Source organism: Malurus melanocephalus, unplaced genomic scaffold, assembly GCF_030028575.1.
Source record: "Malurus melanocephalus ecotype Western Australia unplaced genomic scaffold, MMel_1.1 scaffold_57, whole genome shotgun sequence".
Lineage (NCBI taxonomy): Eukaryota > Metazoa > Chordata > Aves > Passeriformes > Maluridae > Malurus > Malurus melanocephalus.
The window spans coordinates 2064675-2079389 of record NW_026623289.1 but is presented as its reverse complement, the minus strand read 5'-3'; the positions used below and the strand labels follow the sequence as shown (position 1 = coordinate 2079389).

The following is a 14715-nucleotide window of genomic DNA, read 5'->3' as shown; positions in this document are numbered from 1 at the left end:
CSTGTCACAGCAAATAAAACCCCTTTGTACTACAAGGTGGATAATATATGAATCCTCTGGTTTGAGAGTGCTTGAGCAACCCATGGGACATATTTAATAGATTTCATCACTGTTTCCTGATAGAAAGTGTTTTAGAGGACTGACTGTAAACAAGCTTTTCGGGAATGCTGGTTCTGTCTGCTGCCTCGCACACTTTTGGAAGGCATTTTCGATGGATGAGTAATTGGCCTTGTGTGTAAACTTTAACCTGTAAGGTTAACCTGCAGGTAAGACAGAAGCTTTCAAGTCTTATTTCCTTACCCCTGTGCTCCCATGGTGTTAGGACTTGGTGAATCTTCTTTCCCACACCTTTGTGGCCAGCTTCCTGGCTCTAGCACCACAGACCTCTTCAATGACATAATCAGTATCCATGTTTGCTTTATTAAGCTTGTCAGTGGTGCAGCTGCCACTTATTGGTACTTTTGTTGGTAGAATTCTCCAAGAGGTGGAAAACTGAATAGCTGTGCAGCCTGCACTCCACTGTGCCCTAYAGGTGGCAGAAGACAGAGATGTGCTGGCAGGTCACTGAGGAAAGCTGATGCTGCTATTGCTCTATAAACAAAGAACTTCTGTTGCCAATGCCAAGAAGCCCCAGCCTTTTTTCAAACTGTGACTGTGCCTGAAAAACAAGCCTGGACCCAGCTGGGTGAGTGATCCGTGTGGTCACTGGTGCAGTTTGCCCACAGTTGCACTCCAGATGAAGCATGGCAGRCATCAACGAGCCACACGCAGCGAGGGCTGTCGGTGACCTTTGGCAGAGYCACCCCAGCGTGGGCTCRGCACCAAGTCTGACTCCTGTCCCAGAATAACAGGAAGGGCACAGCAGTCAGCTGGCTTTGGACCCATCACAACATGAGGGGAYCCGTTGTGTTTATTGAAATGAATTACCCCAGAGCTGGTGGGAGGGCTCTAAGGAGTCACAGGGTAGCCTTTGCCTTGAATTCGTGCTTTGTTAAAGGGCTCATTTGAARGTGTAGGATGTCCTGTCCAGCCTGTTGTGCTGTTCCATTGTGTAATTACCCTCACAGCTTGAGAGTTTCTTCCAGTGCTCAGTTCAACCAACCAGCTCCCCACTGCTGAATCTCGTTAAGTCTTTGTTAGCAAAGCTGATAAACATTCCCTCCCACCCCCAGCTCTGTCTCTTCCCCCACCTCATGACACTTTGCTGTGTGCAAGTTAGACATGACTGCTTTACTACTTGTCTGTTTTGAGACATGCTTCCCCACCATTGTTACAGAAGCAATGGGGAATGTRTACTCAAATAAAGAATGTATCAACAGAGATACATTTACTTTTTAATTTTTTTAAGTGGCTAGGTTTAGACAATTTGGATTAATTTTCTGGATTTCTGTATTTTTATAAATAACAAGGTAGCTAAAGAGAACAGTTAGAACTGTTCCATGTTTTCCAGCAAGGGACTTGAATTTTCCATGGTAATGGGTTTGAGCATGTACCASCTTGGTTTCTTAGGAAAAAAAGAACATTTTCTTTTCTTTTCTATGAAACATTTTCAGTGCTATCAGGCTAAGAATAGCAATCTTTCTGTTTCTTCTTAAATTTCAGAAGTATGGCTTATCTTTCATTGTGCATGCATTATGGAGACTATTTTAGATGAAACACCACTCTGTTCTGCTGAAACATGAACAGGTTATAGGGCCTAATTCTGTGGTTTTCTTTTTTTTTCTCTTTAACCAAAATTAATTCATGAATAACAAAGTTTGTGCCTTGAATATGGCTCTTCTCTCCTAAGCACATCAGTTCTTTGATGACCCCAGAGGAAACAGCAGTGCTGAAATAGTTCAAGTGGCAAACAACTCCCTCGCTATGAATTTAAGCACTGAAACAAAACCCTACAGTTTCAATGACAACTTCCAAGGACAGAGCCAAGGCTACAGCGCTGTGGCCTAGGCGATCACTATCACTGCAGGGCTGGTGGAGCTTGCACAGCTCCCTGCAGAGCACACAGGGGCAGTGCCAGTCACATAGGGACTGCCCRGAATGCTCAAGGGCAAAGGTTGCAGAGCAAAGAACTGAAGCTGTACCCTTTGCTCGGTCCAAACAGAAGTGTTGGAAGCAGAACATTACCCCTAAAGGGCTTTTTGATTTGGAGCAGCTGTGAGGATATTTGTACCTTGGAGCATCTCAAAAGGGACAGTGGGGGAAAGGTTGGATATTTAACCTACTTCTCGAGTATTCAGAGTGGACTTCTCTCAGCTGAACCTCAGCCATAACWCTCTGATGGGGAGGGGCAGTAGAGTGGCCAGAATACACTGAAAAAAGGCATGGTCTAGGATCCTGRGCCATTGCCATACCTCCTCCTTTCATCCCTCTGGGAAGAGCAGGCTGGCCCTCCTGCTCTGTGCTAACCTCCCACCCTGCAGCAATCACACAGAGGGGCTGCGGGGTCCAGCCYTGCCAGGGCAGGAACATTTTTGGCCACAGCAATGTGTGTGCTCCATCTCTCTCTGCATGACAACACCTTGGCCCTCCAAGGGGAACAGAGACAGCTTTGCAAGGAACCCAACTGTTATTTATGCATATTTTAAAATATATTTTGTTCAGATGCACATCCTTGCCAGCCTTGTTTAGGGAAGTTGTAACAGTATCTGGCTTCTCTTTGGTCTTGTATACAAGAGGAGGAAGTTTTCATCTGTGCCTTTAAAAAAAACCCGCATCTCTGCCAAGATGTATTAGGAGAGCTGTAAAAAGGAGTCATCCTGTTCCAGGACGGCGAGGCTTATGTAACAGGGAAATCCTAACAAAAAGATACTCCCCCACCCTGCAYACGCTTTTCCAAGGCACATGCCACTCCAGGGTTTTCAGCTGCTTGATTTGTATTTTGATCACATCTGCCACTGGTTTATTTGGAAGTATTTACAAATATGTTCTTCCACATACCCTCATTTGTACATGCCATAGAACATCTTTATAAAATGCAGCACGGCCCTCTCCTCACCCCAAGGATCTTTAAATAAAATATATCGTAAAGTGCCAGATACAATTCTTAAAAATACTGTTCTCATTAAAACAGATACTTGGCCACCGCATTAGCAGCTTTTTATATTGATACATTTTTAGCACAAGTCTATTTCCGTCAGGTGAGCGGGAGGCTCTCATACCACCCTTCTAGCTCTCCAGTTTCAAGTCCAAAGGCTTTAGAAAATGAGGCAAAGGTAGATTGTCCAGAGCCTCTGGGAAGTGCTCAGGCGAAATGGTCCTGATCAAGACACGCATGGCTCCGACAAACAGYGAYGGGGGAGCTAAGCCCACCAGGCACTGGTACCTGTTCTCCCCCAGGAGGTCCTGCCACTGCTGCCGGTTGTCCAACAGTTGCTGCTTCATTGCAAACTTGAGGTCCTGAGGCACGAAGAAGAAGAGGCAGTCGAGGCAGAGGAGCTTGGCACGCATGTTAGCTGCCGGCATGTGGGAGATCTGCTGCAGCAGGGTGTCGAGGGGGGTGTTCCCAGCACTGTCCTGCAGGCAGGGTGACGCGCCGTGTCCCAGCAGCAGGAGCAGGCACTCGGGCCGCACCAGTTCGCAGGCCATGTGCAAGGCTGTCTTGCCGCCCTCCACGCGGCTGCAGCCCTGCCGGTCCAGGTGGCCGGCTCTGTCACTCGGGGGCAAGGCTTGGATGGCCTTGAGGATTCGGAAGAGCACCCGCACGCGGTTGTAGCGGACGGCCATGGTCAGGTGCGGGGCTGACTGGCAGCAGCTGAAGCTTTGGCTGGGCACGGCCAGGGCGCTCTGCGGGAACTTAGTGAGCAGATGCCGGGCGTAGGGCTGGTGGTCGTGCACCAGCGCGTAGAGCAGCGCCTCGGAGGGCGAGTACACGCTCACCTTGCCCCCGTCCTCCCAGTGGAAGACCTCCATGGTCCGCATGTCCTCCAGGAACCAGACGGGCAGCAGGTCCCTCACCGCCTGGTAGAAGGCGAAGGAGGATTTCTTGCACTGCTTCTGGGACTGGGCGCCGCAGCCGCCGACCCAGCGGACGCTCCAGGGCATGGCGTGCGGCCGGGCTCTGCCGGGGGCTGCCTCCCACCATCGGCCCGGACCTGCGGGAGCGGACGGGCGGTCAGTGCCGGGCGGCCGGGGCTCGCTGGGCTGCTTCCGGGGCTCGCCGGGCTGGTCCTCCCGCCTCCCCGCCGGCGCGGGGGACAGCGAGCCGCCGCAGCACGCCGGTGCAGGAGACACCCGTACCCCGATGCACGGGATAGCCATCCCTCCCTCCCTTCCTCCGTCCCTGCTCCCGGTGTACGGGGCACCCATGTCCCCGGTACACGGAGACCCGGTACAAGGAAACGGCCTCCCCTCTGCGCACAGGACGCCCATGTCCCTGGCGCACGGGAAACCGGTACGGGTAAACGGCCTCCCCGCGGTGCACTGGATACCCTTATTCCCGTGCAGRAACACCCGGTACCGGGGAACGGCCTCTCCGCAGTGCACAGGACGCCCATATCCCTGGCGCACAGGGATCCGGTGCACGGGAACGGCCTCCCTCCCCCCGCTCCCGGCGCTCACCTCGCCGCCGGTGCCGCCGGTGCCGTGTCCGCCGCAGTGAAGGGGCGGGAAGCGGGAGCGCCGCGCGCCGCCGCGGGGCCCTTTTATCCGCCCCCCCCGCCCGGGCGGTGAAGGTCGGTCAGGACCGGGGAACTGTCCGGCCAACGCCGATTGGCCGCCGCCCCGGCGCCCCGGCCGCCCATTGGCTGCGCCGGGAGGACGGGACCCGGCGCCGGCGCGTGCGTCACCCAGGCAAAGTTCCAAGAAACTTGGCTGAGGGCTCGGAGTCCCGCGGGGGCGGGGCGGGAATGCCGCGGGCCGGGGGCGGGGGCACGGGGGGCCGGGGCACGGGCTGAGGGGTCACGGGAGCGTAGGGATCGGGGCTACCGGGAGCGAAGGGCCCAGGGATATGGGGTTCTTGGGGTATGGGGGGGTGGGGTCCGGGGGTGGAGGGATATGAGGGGGTTCCCGGGGGTATGAGGTCCAGGAATATGGAGTCCCAGCAGAGCGGGGTTCTGGGGTCCCAAAGGTATGGAGTCCCGGTACATGGCGTCCTGGTCGTATGGGGCCTTGGGGATATGGGGTGCAGAGAGCAGAGGGCACATGAGTCCCGGGGGCATGGGATCCAGAGTCTGTGGGATCCGGGGCACACCAGGGCCTGGACACATGGGCCAAGGGTAGATGGCATCTGGGCCTGTGCACAGGGGCTGTGGGACACCCGGGCTCCTGGGCCTGCGAGGCTGCAGACCTGCAGTTCTGGAGTACATGGATGTCGGGGCCGGCGGTGTCACACCCCCCTGCCCGCCCTGACAGGGCTCAGCCTGGCCGTGCCAGTTCTTGGCTTATCCCCGGGCCATCCCCATGGGTGGCTCAGGCTGGGGTCTGGCACTGCCCCTGGGCACATGTGCACACACGTGCGCTTGTTGCTAAACTTGTGGCTCTCACTTTTCTCCAGAGAGTGACATTTGCTTGCAGCCCTTCCCGCTGACAGGCACGTGTCAAGTTTGGGCTACAGAAGAACAAGGAGATTGTCATGGCATGGGGTGAGCCCAACACTGCCTGCAGCCCTGCATCAGGGGCTCCCCTTGGGCACCTGCAGTCCCTTTACCCTAAAATGAATGTGTACAGGTAAGAGTCGCACACTGGGAAAGCAAGTGCTGGCATTACTGATCTCTTATAAGGCCTCCTTACTGATAGCAAATACTGGGATATGCTCCATCCATATCCCCCTCAGAGCATTTCCCTCACTGTTTGACCCCAGCAACCATTGTCTTCGCAGTCAGGAAGATCAGACTGGCATGTGCAGGTTGCCAATGCCAGCCACTGATGGGTACAGAGGCTACCACTCTGGTTTCTCTGTCCTTGGAGTTCTCCAGCTGCTCTATTTGCTGCTGGAATGGGAGATGCTCATGCACACTGAGGTCACTAGACCTGGGATGAAATGTTCTGTTTCCCTGGAGCCCTCTCTGCAAAGCCGCTTGGGGAGACAGGACGAGAGCCCACATCACGCTACCAACCATTGCGATGACCCCAGTGAGTACAAAGCTGGCAGGAACAGCCATCCCCTTTGTTGTGCCTCTTCTGAACCTCTATTCAGCCAGGGAAACAATGCTTAAACTGTGCTTGGTTTGCTTTGTAACTTCTTCCCTGCCACACAATGCTCACACCAAACCCTGGGGTTCTGCGTGGGGGGGTGCAGGCAGGTGGGGGAGAATCCTGCACGCCACTGCCACACTTAAAACTCCTGCTGACCACATCTGAGGGAAGAGAATAAAAGAAGGATAACGTCCACTGAGCTGCTTTGCCGGAGAGAATTACGTCCAGCATTTGTCAGCACGATTCGTCATCCGAGGATCCCCTTGGATCCTCCACAGCTCCTGGCGTCTTGGATGTCAGCCACGGCACAGAAAATCCTCTTTCACTGCTCGTTTCCGATTCCAGGTGAAAACTCATTAAAGGCAGCCGCTTCACCACTCCCTGCTATCACCAGGGCACTCACCCATCAGTCATGTCCTGTCATTGCAGGCATGGGATAATTTGTACTAAAGTGCAGGATTGAAAGAAATGGTTTAAAAGTAGCTGATTCTACAGCTATCCTTTTGTCTGCATGTGCCTTGCTGCCCGTCGCTGATGGCAGTGGTACTTGCCACATCTCTGTGTGCTGCCTGCTCTGGGGCAGCCACAGATGATGAGAATGATGCCTGATGAGAATCCCACGTCCTTTTCTAGCTGTTCCCAGGACATTGCCATTGATTTGGATGTCCAGTGTGGTGATAAGTCAGGTTGCCTGGCTCTTTCTATTCATCCTCCATACATGCCTGGGCAAACCAAGTGGTGGCAAAGCCCAAAGGCAGGGCATTAGCATAGTTGCAAAGCCAAATTGGCTTTGGTGTGGGAAATTAATGTCTTTGGTGTAGAAGTGGAGTGTTATTCACACCAAGCTCTCCTGTGGAGGTGGTGGGAATGGCTACAACCATAGTGTGCTGTGGACCCCAGCACTGGCTAAAAAATAGGCCAGAGCATGCCGAGTCCTTTTTGCCTCTCAGCTGGTGGGTAACCCTTTGCAAATTGTATTTGTCACATACATTTGAAGCGGGAGCCTGCCTGTCGGAAATGCAGCCTTTTTGTGAGCCGCGCTGGATTACATTTTCCCCCAAAATAGTTTATAGGGAGCTCAGCACTAGTGATGCAACAGGACAGGCCAGAAAAGTTTTAATTTTCTGATATGTATTTTTTTTGCACAGACCTATGAACATGACTTGTTTGTTTGCAGTCCAGCCTGGTTTTAATCACTTTGAATTAAGTAACTGATCTTATTACTTATCCGGCTATGAGAGGGCTTATCACAGGTTCCTTGGCACATGACGGAGATTACTCCGTCGGTGCAACCCCATCTGAGTAGCGTGACGTGTCCTCTCAGAGCTATTTTCATCTTCACCCTCCTCCGGGACCTTGATCCTATGGTTTCTCCAGCCAGTGACCAACTAAAACCCTCTTAATACTACGGAAACCCCAACTACGTAATCGGACAAAGGGAAAAGCTCTGCCATTTTTTGTGTCAGACGTCATTTGCTTCCTAAGGATTTTGTTAAATTGAGGGCAGGATAATTTTGACTTAATGAACATGACTGTGGGTGTAATTAAGAGCAAAATAAAAATAGGCACAATCAGGGAGTACACTGAACATGGTCTAGTGCTGGGTTTGAGCATGAGATTGAAGATGGGCAAAGAGTATATCCTTCATCCTTGAACAGGGCTGAAAGACACCGAGTTTAATCCAGTCCTTGTAAGGAATTTGTGCATGGGTTTGTTTGACTCTGAACACTTAACAGTCTCCTCTGGAAGGAGGCAGGCTCAGGACCAAAGGTCAGCAGAGTTCAGACAACAGCTCCAGACCCATGGTGAGCTGGAGCAGCACAACTGTCACTTCACTTTAAGCCTCTGGGATCTTCATCAAAAAGTCAGATAGAAATTCCTAATGTCCTTTTTAGCTAAAATTGCACATCTTCAGAGTGAGGTAAGGAATGAGGAGAGTCAGGGGTTTGGCAGTAGGAGCACTGGGCTGGAATATCCACTCTATGTCCCCCTCTCGCCACAGGTACATCACTGATCTTCAATTTAATCTCTCTGTGCCACCACCATTCCACTCATGGGGTGCAGTAACGCTGCTTCAACCATCCTGTTTTAGCTGGTGAGTACTTTATCAGGGATGATATACAAGTATGTTGTTCTGGTCCCTGGGGTTCTTGTTGTGCATGGGAGACCCTCTGCTCTGTTGTGTTAGACAGGAACAGACTGGCCATCCTGCGCAGAGACACAGCGCAGAGCTGCTGGCAGTCACTAGACTGGATTTGTTCTCCTTTGGTGAGGACATGCCATGTGAGGAGGCGGATGGCAGCCCCAGGCACTCTGTTCAGCTCTGATGAATAATAGCTGTTGCTGACACCTCGTGGAAGCCTCACACAAACGTTTTCTCAGAAATCTTTTGGTTTCATTTCTTCTGCCCCTGGTGGTGTCCCACCTGATGAGCTCGGCCTTTGTGTCATCTCAGGGCCCTTGGCTGCCTGCAACATCAGGGATGGGAAGGCAGCGAGGGAAGCTGCCTGGGGCTGCCTGGTAAGAAGGAGTGCACGTCTTCTTCCTGCGTTGTGGTGAGAGAGGGCTGCTCACCGTGGATGGCTGTTGTACATCAGATGCAGAGAGGAGAACACCCCCTCCTGTAACCATCTGGGTCTGTAACACCTACCATGTACATGCCTTTTGTGTGTTTCTTTGCCCATCTCCATTTTTCAGAGGAGCATTGTGGCATATGGCTGTCCTTTCATTTCAGAATATCAAATCACTTTGGAAGAGATACAGAAGTTTTCCTGGGAAGTGCACAAATATTTTCATGTGAGAAACAAGACAGCTGATTAGAGTCAGCAGTGATCTGGGTTGGGGCAATGCTCCTGGCTCCCTTGCTGGAACCGTCAGACAATATCACCCTGTCCAGGGGAGGAGTCATGGCCTTGTTCTCATCACTTACCATTGCACTGCCTTACTCAGCATCCACCTCTTCTTCCTCCTCAGTCTTCATTTGTATTGCAGTCAGTCTCTGCTTGCTTGCTTTTGTGTGAATCACCATTTTGCACTGAACCTGAGCTGCCTATAACCTTTGCTGCTCTGCTTTCTCTGCTGTGTTATGGGATCAGCTCCATCCTGACCCATGGCATGAAAGAAAAATCTGCTTTGGAAACAACAATGTGAGCAAGTCTTCTCTTGTTACTCTTGTTTCCTGGCTGCTGCTGAGGAAATTCCAAAAATCTGCATCCCAAATGATTCTTGGTGCAGTAGGTTGCCCAGAGAGGTTGAGGAGTCTTGTTGCCTGGAGATATTAAAAAGCTGCCTGGACACAATCCAGAATAATGTGCTCCAGGGAACTCTGCTTGAGCAGGGGGGTTGGACTAGATGACCTCCCGTGGCCCCTTCCAACCTTACCCATTTGCGATTCTTGGTAGCCCAAGTGAAGCTTTGGTACATTTTGTTTTGGAAAGGAAATCTCTCCACTGGCTCTGTAGGAAGTAAATAATGTTAGGGTTGACTCTTGTCAGACATCAGTCCCAGCTGATGAGAGGCTGGATAAATGGCTCAGCTGGTGTCACAGATTGTTGAGGTTGCCTACCCTTCAGACAATCCAGTTTTTAAGGCTTTGAAACTTTTTTTTTTTTTTTTCCTAGCTCCTTGATTGGGAAAAGGGGTCTGGCAGAACGAGGTGGGCAGCAAGGTAATGAGCTCCTTCAGCTGTAGCTGTCTCACAAGCCCTCAGGAATGGTCATAGGCTGTCACCAGTGTCCTCTTCACCCTGGCTGGCTTCACAGCCCCCTTCTCAGTAAGCCTCGATTTTGGCACCTGTAATGAAAAAGACGCATTCATCCTTTTCAAAACTTAGGGAAACTCCCAGAGCTGCAGCAGAGATTAAATTTCATCCAGCATGTTACAGGGGGAAGCTGGAAAGTGTGCTTGTCCCTTAAAAGACTAAAAAGTACCTTTTGGGGAGCCTTGCTGTTTCATAAGCAAGCAGTCAAGAGGGGTCAGAGAGCTCCTGGTGCCTGTGGATGGTTTTGGCCTTAAGCTTGATGTTGGTTGTTAAAAATATTTTCCCAGATGTATTAATATGACCAGACTGGATTGCATCTGAGCTGAACATTGTGAGCCTGAGGCAGGACATAAATATAGAAGCAAAACAGGCTGACATAAGAGTCATCTGTCCTCTTCTACACAAGAAGTGAAGGGGAAAGAGAGGGAACTTATTCTGTTGCAATTTTTAGACACTTCTAGGAATTAGCCTGCACATCAGAGAGTGCCTGCATGTGGTCCTGGGGCACAGAATCCCCCCACGTATCCCTCTCTCAGTCCCTGGTGACAGGTCTGCACACTCAGCACATTTTTAACCCAGGGTTAGATCTGCCTAGACAAGGTCTGCAATCAGGAATGACTATTTGTTTGATGTGTTTACCTAACAGGATTACCCTTATCATAATGATATAGCAACCTGGCCTTGGCAGAGCAATCCCCAAGAGCACAAGGGGTCAAACCCTTGCCTCCATTGCCCCAAATATGCAGAGTGTAGCTTGTCTCTTATCATGCAATATCCAGCCGTATTTCAGTTGGCATTCAGTGCTCTGCTTGTGGAAAGAGCAATTGTGCCAAGTACTGCTGCCTGCTGACATCACACTTGGCATTTGTCTCCCCCACCTGAAAAAAAATCAATAATATTCAAAGGTTAGAAAAATGATGCAGTGTTTTATAATTAGAGAATAGGATGGCTTCCCCAGTGGGAATTGTTCTGAGCAGGTGCCTGGTTGAATTCACTGTGAATTTGTTGCCCTCTGGCTCCCTAAGAACCAATGAGTTGCTGGCCTTTTGTGTTATATATCATGAACATGCCTTAAAACAATTACAATATCATCTCTTTGTCTATAGAAGTATACCTGTGATTTTGCGACTTAAAACCCTCAAGGAAGGTGCAGGATGAAAACTCAGTTTTCCTGTAAATAGGTAGTATAAAGGTTTTACTAAAGCAGAGTCTGGCCCTGCAGGGGATCAGTACCCAGTCTTGTTCACTCCAGTTTGTGGCCAGGCTGGGGACATCTCCTTACTCCTTGTTGGTGTCATTTTAACCCCAGCACTCTTCAGGCCAGTTGATATGAGCCTGTCCTCACCAGCTCCCAGGCTATTTGTGGAAGCAGAACCTGCCGCTCGCTATGTGCCGAGTCCAAAACAAGCAGGATCCTGTGTTTATAATGTGCTATAATTGGCCTGAATGAAACCTGTGGTTCTTCAGGCTGTAGGGCCCAGGACTGCTGATGCAGCAGTGCCCGAATTCCAAGCAATGCTGCTTGGAATGCTGAAACAGCTCTGCATAAAGCTGAGGGATGTGTAGGTACACAGTGTTAGCGGTATGTTCACAAGCTCCTGGTTTCTGGAGCAGGCTGTACTCATCAGGGCTGTGTAGATCCCCATCTTTCGATGAGGTTTGGGGGGATGGAAACTCTTTGGAGCAAAGCAGAGATATCTTCTTGCTGCAGCAGCTTCACTGTGTAGACACTTGGATTGCCACGGGGAGCTTTAGCCTAACCACCCTATTTTCCCCCAAGGCATTTGTGGCTTGGATGTGAGCAGGACTCTATGACTCAGAAATTACCTCTCCAACCATTGGCTTTAAATGATTTGAATTCACCTGTGATTATTGTATATTTCATTTTGGTGGTGTGTGTGGCAGTTCAGACCCTGCTGTTTGGCATGGAACTATTCTGACCTCGTAGCTCATTGCAGGACAGACTCCTGTCTGAGATAAAGCAAAGCAGCCACCTCATTTTCATTTAGAAGCTGGTAAATACAGTATAATGCTTACCCAAGGGTTGGATTTGATCTGGCCTTGCTGTAAGAAACCCCTCTGCTATTTCAGTTGTAAAACACAATAGATATATGGCCAAGCAGAAAGATTAAAAAAAGAACTGGCTAATGCTTTGTGTGTCTTAGAGGACTTATTTTTATTCCCATTTGTTCGTTCTCTCTGCTCCTGGCTGCTGCTGGGTCTGTTGAAATAACAAACAGGGATGAAGAAAGAGGGCAGCTCTGTTGTGAGCTTCCTTCGGTGGGAAGCGACTGCGGTGCAGCAGTTAACTCCAACAGTGACTGCAGCCTCCACAGCTCTGCCGCCAACATCCCAACAGGAAACCTGTGCGGTTTTCCTGAAAAAAGATTAGATTATCAGTCAAAAGCCTTTTTGCTGCAGAGTGGTGTTTAGAAAGATCTGTCTTTTGCTTTGTAAAAAAGTAGTCAGAAATCTTCTAGTGCTGCATGCAGCTGCTCTGCTGCCAAGAAAACCTCTCGGGTCTGGTGATGAGGCCTCTGCAATATTTCCGGTTTCTCTGTAATTACTTTCTAATTAAATTTTCAAATCCAAGTACAATCAGGAGGTTAAACCATAGCGAGTTCATAGTAGGGTCTTCTCATTTGTTTTTTCTCTAAGTCATATAGAGGTGATGGACAATTTTATGCATATAAAGGTGCTTAAAATCAGGGTGGCAATGCCTTCTACCTGCTGGATTCAGCACTAGAATCATTTCATGGAACTTTCCATTTGGAAGTGCTGCTTTTGCATAGAAATTATTGTAATTGCCTGATCAGATTTGTCCATTAGTGTGTCTGCTCATGGCTTATTAAGTGGCTTATTAAGATTTCCCTCTGCTCCTTTACATGCAATTTAGGGAAATGGGAGGACTGATGTTTCCAAAGTGTTGCAAGAGTTTTGTGATGCCTCCATCCTGGAAAGCAGAAATAAAAAATACTAAAGAGATGATGTAAAGTAATTGGGAGATAAGACACATGACAAAAACTAGCCACGTGTAAATAGTGAGAAACACCTGAACTCAGCTGCTAAGCGCTGCACAAAGGTTGGCCTGCTTGCTCCCTGCCACCACCTGAGCCATGCAGGAGACCCAGGGGTCTCTTCCCATTTGTCTCTGCTCCCTGGATCTCTCTTTTGTAGTCCTGCTTGGATACTGGGACTAGGACAGGCTCACTGGGCTCACCATTGCCTTCCATCTCTGCAGTAGGACTGCCCACAGTGGAGCAGCCACCATTACCATGAACAGAGTGCTTGGAGCGCGTGTGGGTTTTTTTACTGCAGAAAGGTGTGAAGCACACTTGGACAAAGTCTTGGGCTCCTTCAGAATTTTTTTTGCAGTGCTGTGGGCAGAGCCCTTCCTGGCCACCCATCCCATCTGCATACCCCACACTTGCCAACGGGGGTTGTTCAGTGGCTCTTGGGAGCGCTGCTGTTGGGCATTTACTCAGAGCTGGGTATGGCAGCACCTGCTGAAGCACCCAACAGTGCGAGTGGGAATTTCAGTCAGGCTAAGAAGCATTGCAGGAGATGAAATTCCTCATACTCACCTCTTCACAGCTCTTCTCTGTCACTGTCAGCCTGTAGCTCTGTTCTCCTGTCCCCAAACTGGGGATGGCAGAATAAGAAGTGCCTGTGTCCTGGTTTACAGCCGGGTGTTTCAACTTAAACCACTGAGGAAATTTGGTCTGGGCTAATATATCAGTGTGGTAAAAGGAGGTAAGCCTTGGAGTAAGGCCTGTGCTTGGCAGAGGTAATGCTGTGGGGTCAGGTTTTTTTTAATTATGTCACCATTTGAGATCCCTTAGACTTGTGTTTCCGTTAAACCCACAAGAGACATAAGAGTTCATTTGAGTTTACCCTGGAAACCTTGCTGCCATCTCTTAGGCACAAATACTCCTGGAGACAGCCTGCTCTTGCAATTCATGTATTCTGTGAAGCAGAAAGAAAAACATATTGGCCAGGGTTTAAGCACCTTTCTTGGTTGTCCTGGTGATAAGTGCCTGTTAAGAGTTAAAGGTCTTTGCTTGCTTGTATAGAATAAAAGCAGCTTTGCTTAAGTTGCTGCTGGCATCCATGGTTTCCCAGAGGGTGCTGATCAGTTGTATCCCACTGCCTGGGCTGTTCTTGGTGAATGAGACAAGGTTGTGTTGTGTGGGTTGTAGTTTGTCCTATGACAGAGGTGACCTTCTAGGTTTTCAGTCTCTGGCACTCTGTGGTGGCTGTGTCATGGCAAACATTTGCAGTAATCTGGATGCTCCCTCTGAGGGGCTGGGGCTTTGTGGAAGGAGTATGGGATGGTGGCACAAGCCCCCTGCAGTTGGCAGCCAAAGGTGGCTGCTGTGTTAGCACCATCATTGGGTTTCAGAGGTGAGAGCTTGTGGAGATACAAAGGCAAGTCAAGCCTCTCTGGTGCTGCCACTTGCAGTTTTTTGTTGTTTGAGGGGAAGGGATTGGTTCTCTGATGCTTGGTTTGTGCTCAGAGCCTAAGTATATCTGAGGGCAGGATTTTTTAGCAGAAGTGTGAGGATGGTGGTGGTAGACGAGGTCAGAGCAGTGGGATGTGACATTCAGGTTTTCTCTCAGGGCTCCAGTGGGCTGAAGCAGATGTCAGAAGCTGAACTCCTTGGGTCACCTGTAGAGGTGAGGATGGAGCTGTATCTACTCTGCTGCCTCCACCCCTGCTCTCATGGGGCTTTCTCAGCCCTGTCTGCCTGATGCCAAGGGCAACTTCCCAAAGATGGAGCCTCAACTGCCTCCACTTCTGCACAGGCCTCAACAGTTAGTAA

At 50.2% G+C, this 14715-nt stretch overlaps 1 protein-coding gene across 1 annotated transcript; it reads right to left on the bottom strand.

Moving 5' to 3' along the window:
* Window positions 1–2855: 2855 nt before the first annotated feature.
* On the bottom strand, window positions 2856–4638 carry ANKRD9 (ankyrin repeat domain 9). Its single transcript, XM_057365764.1, has 2 exons — window positions 4558–4638; window positions 2856–4091 (listed from the first exon to the last, which is right to left on the bottom strand). The coding sequence occupies exon 2, from the start codon at window positions 4039–4041 to the stop codon at window positions 3166–3168; it is 876 nt and encodes a 291-aa protein (XP_057221747.1). The 5' UTR covers window positions 4042–4091; window positions 4558–4638; the 3' UTR covers window positions 2856–3165.
* Between the last annotated feature and the right edge of the window lie 10077 nt (window positions 4639–14715).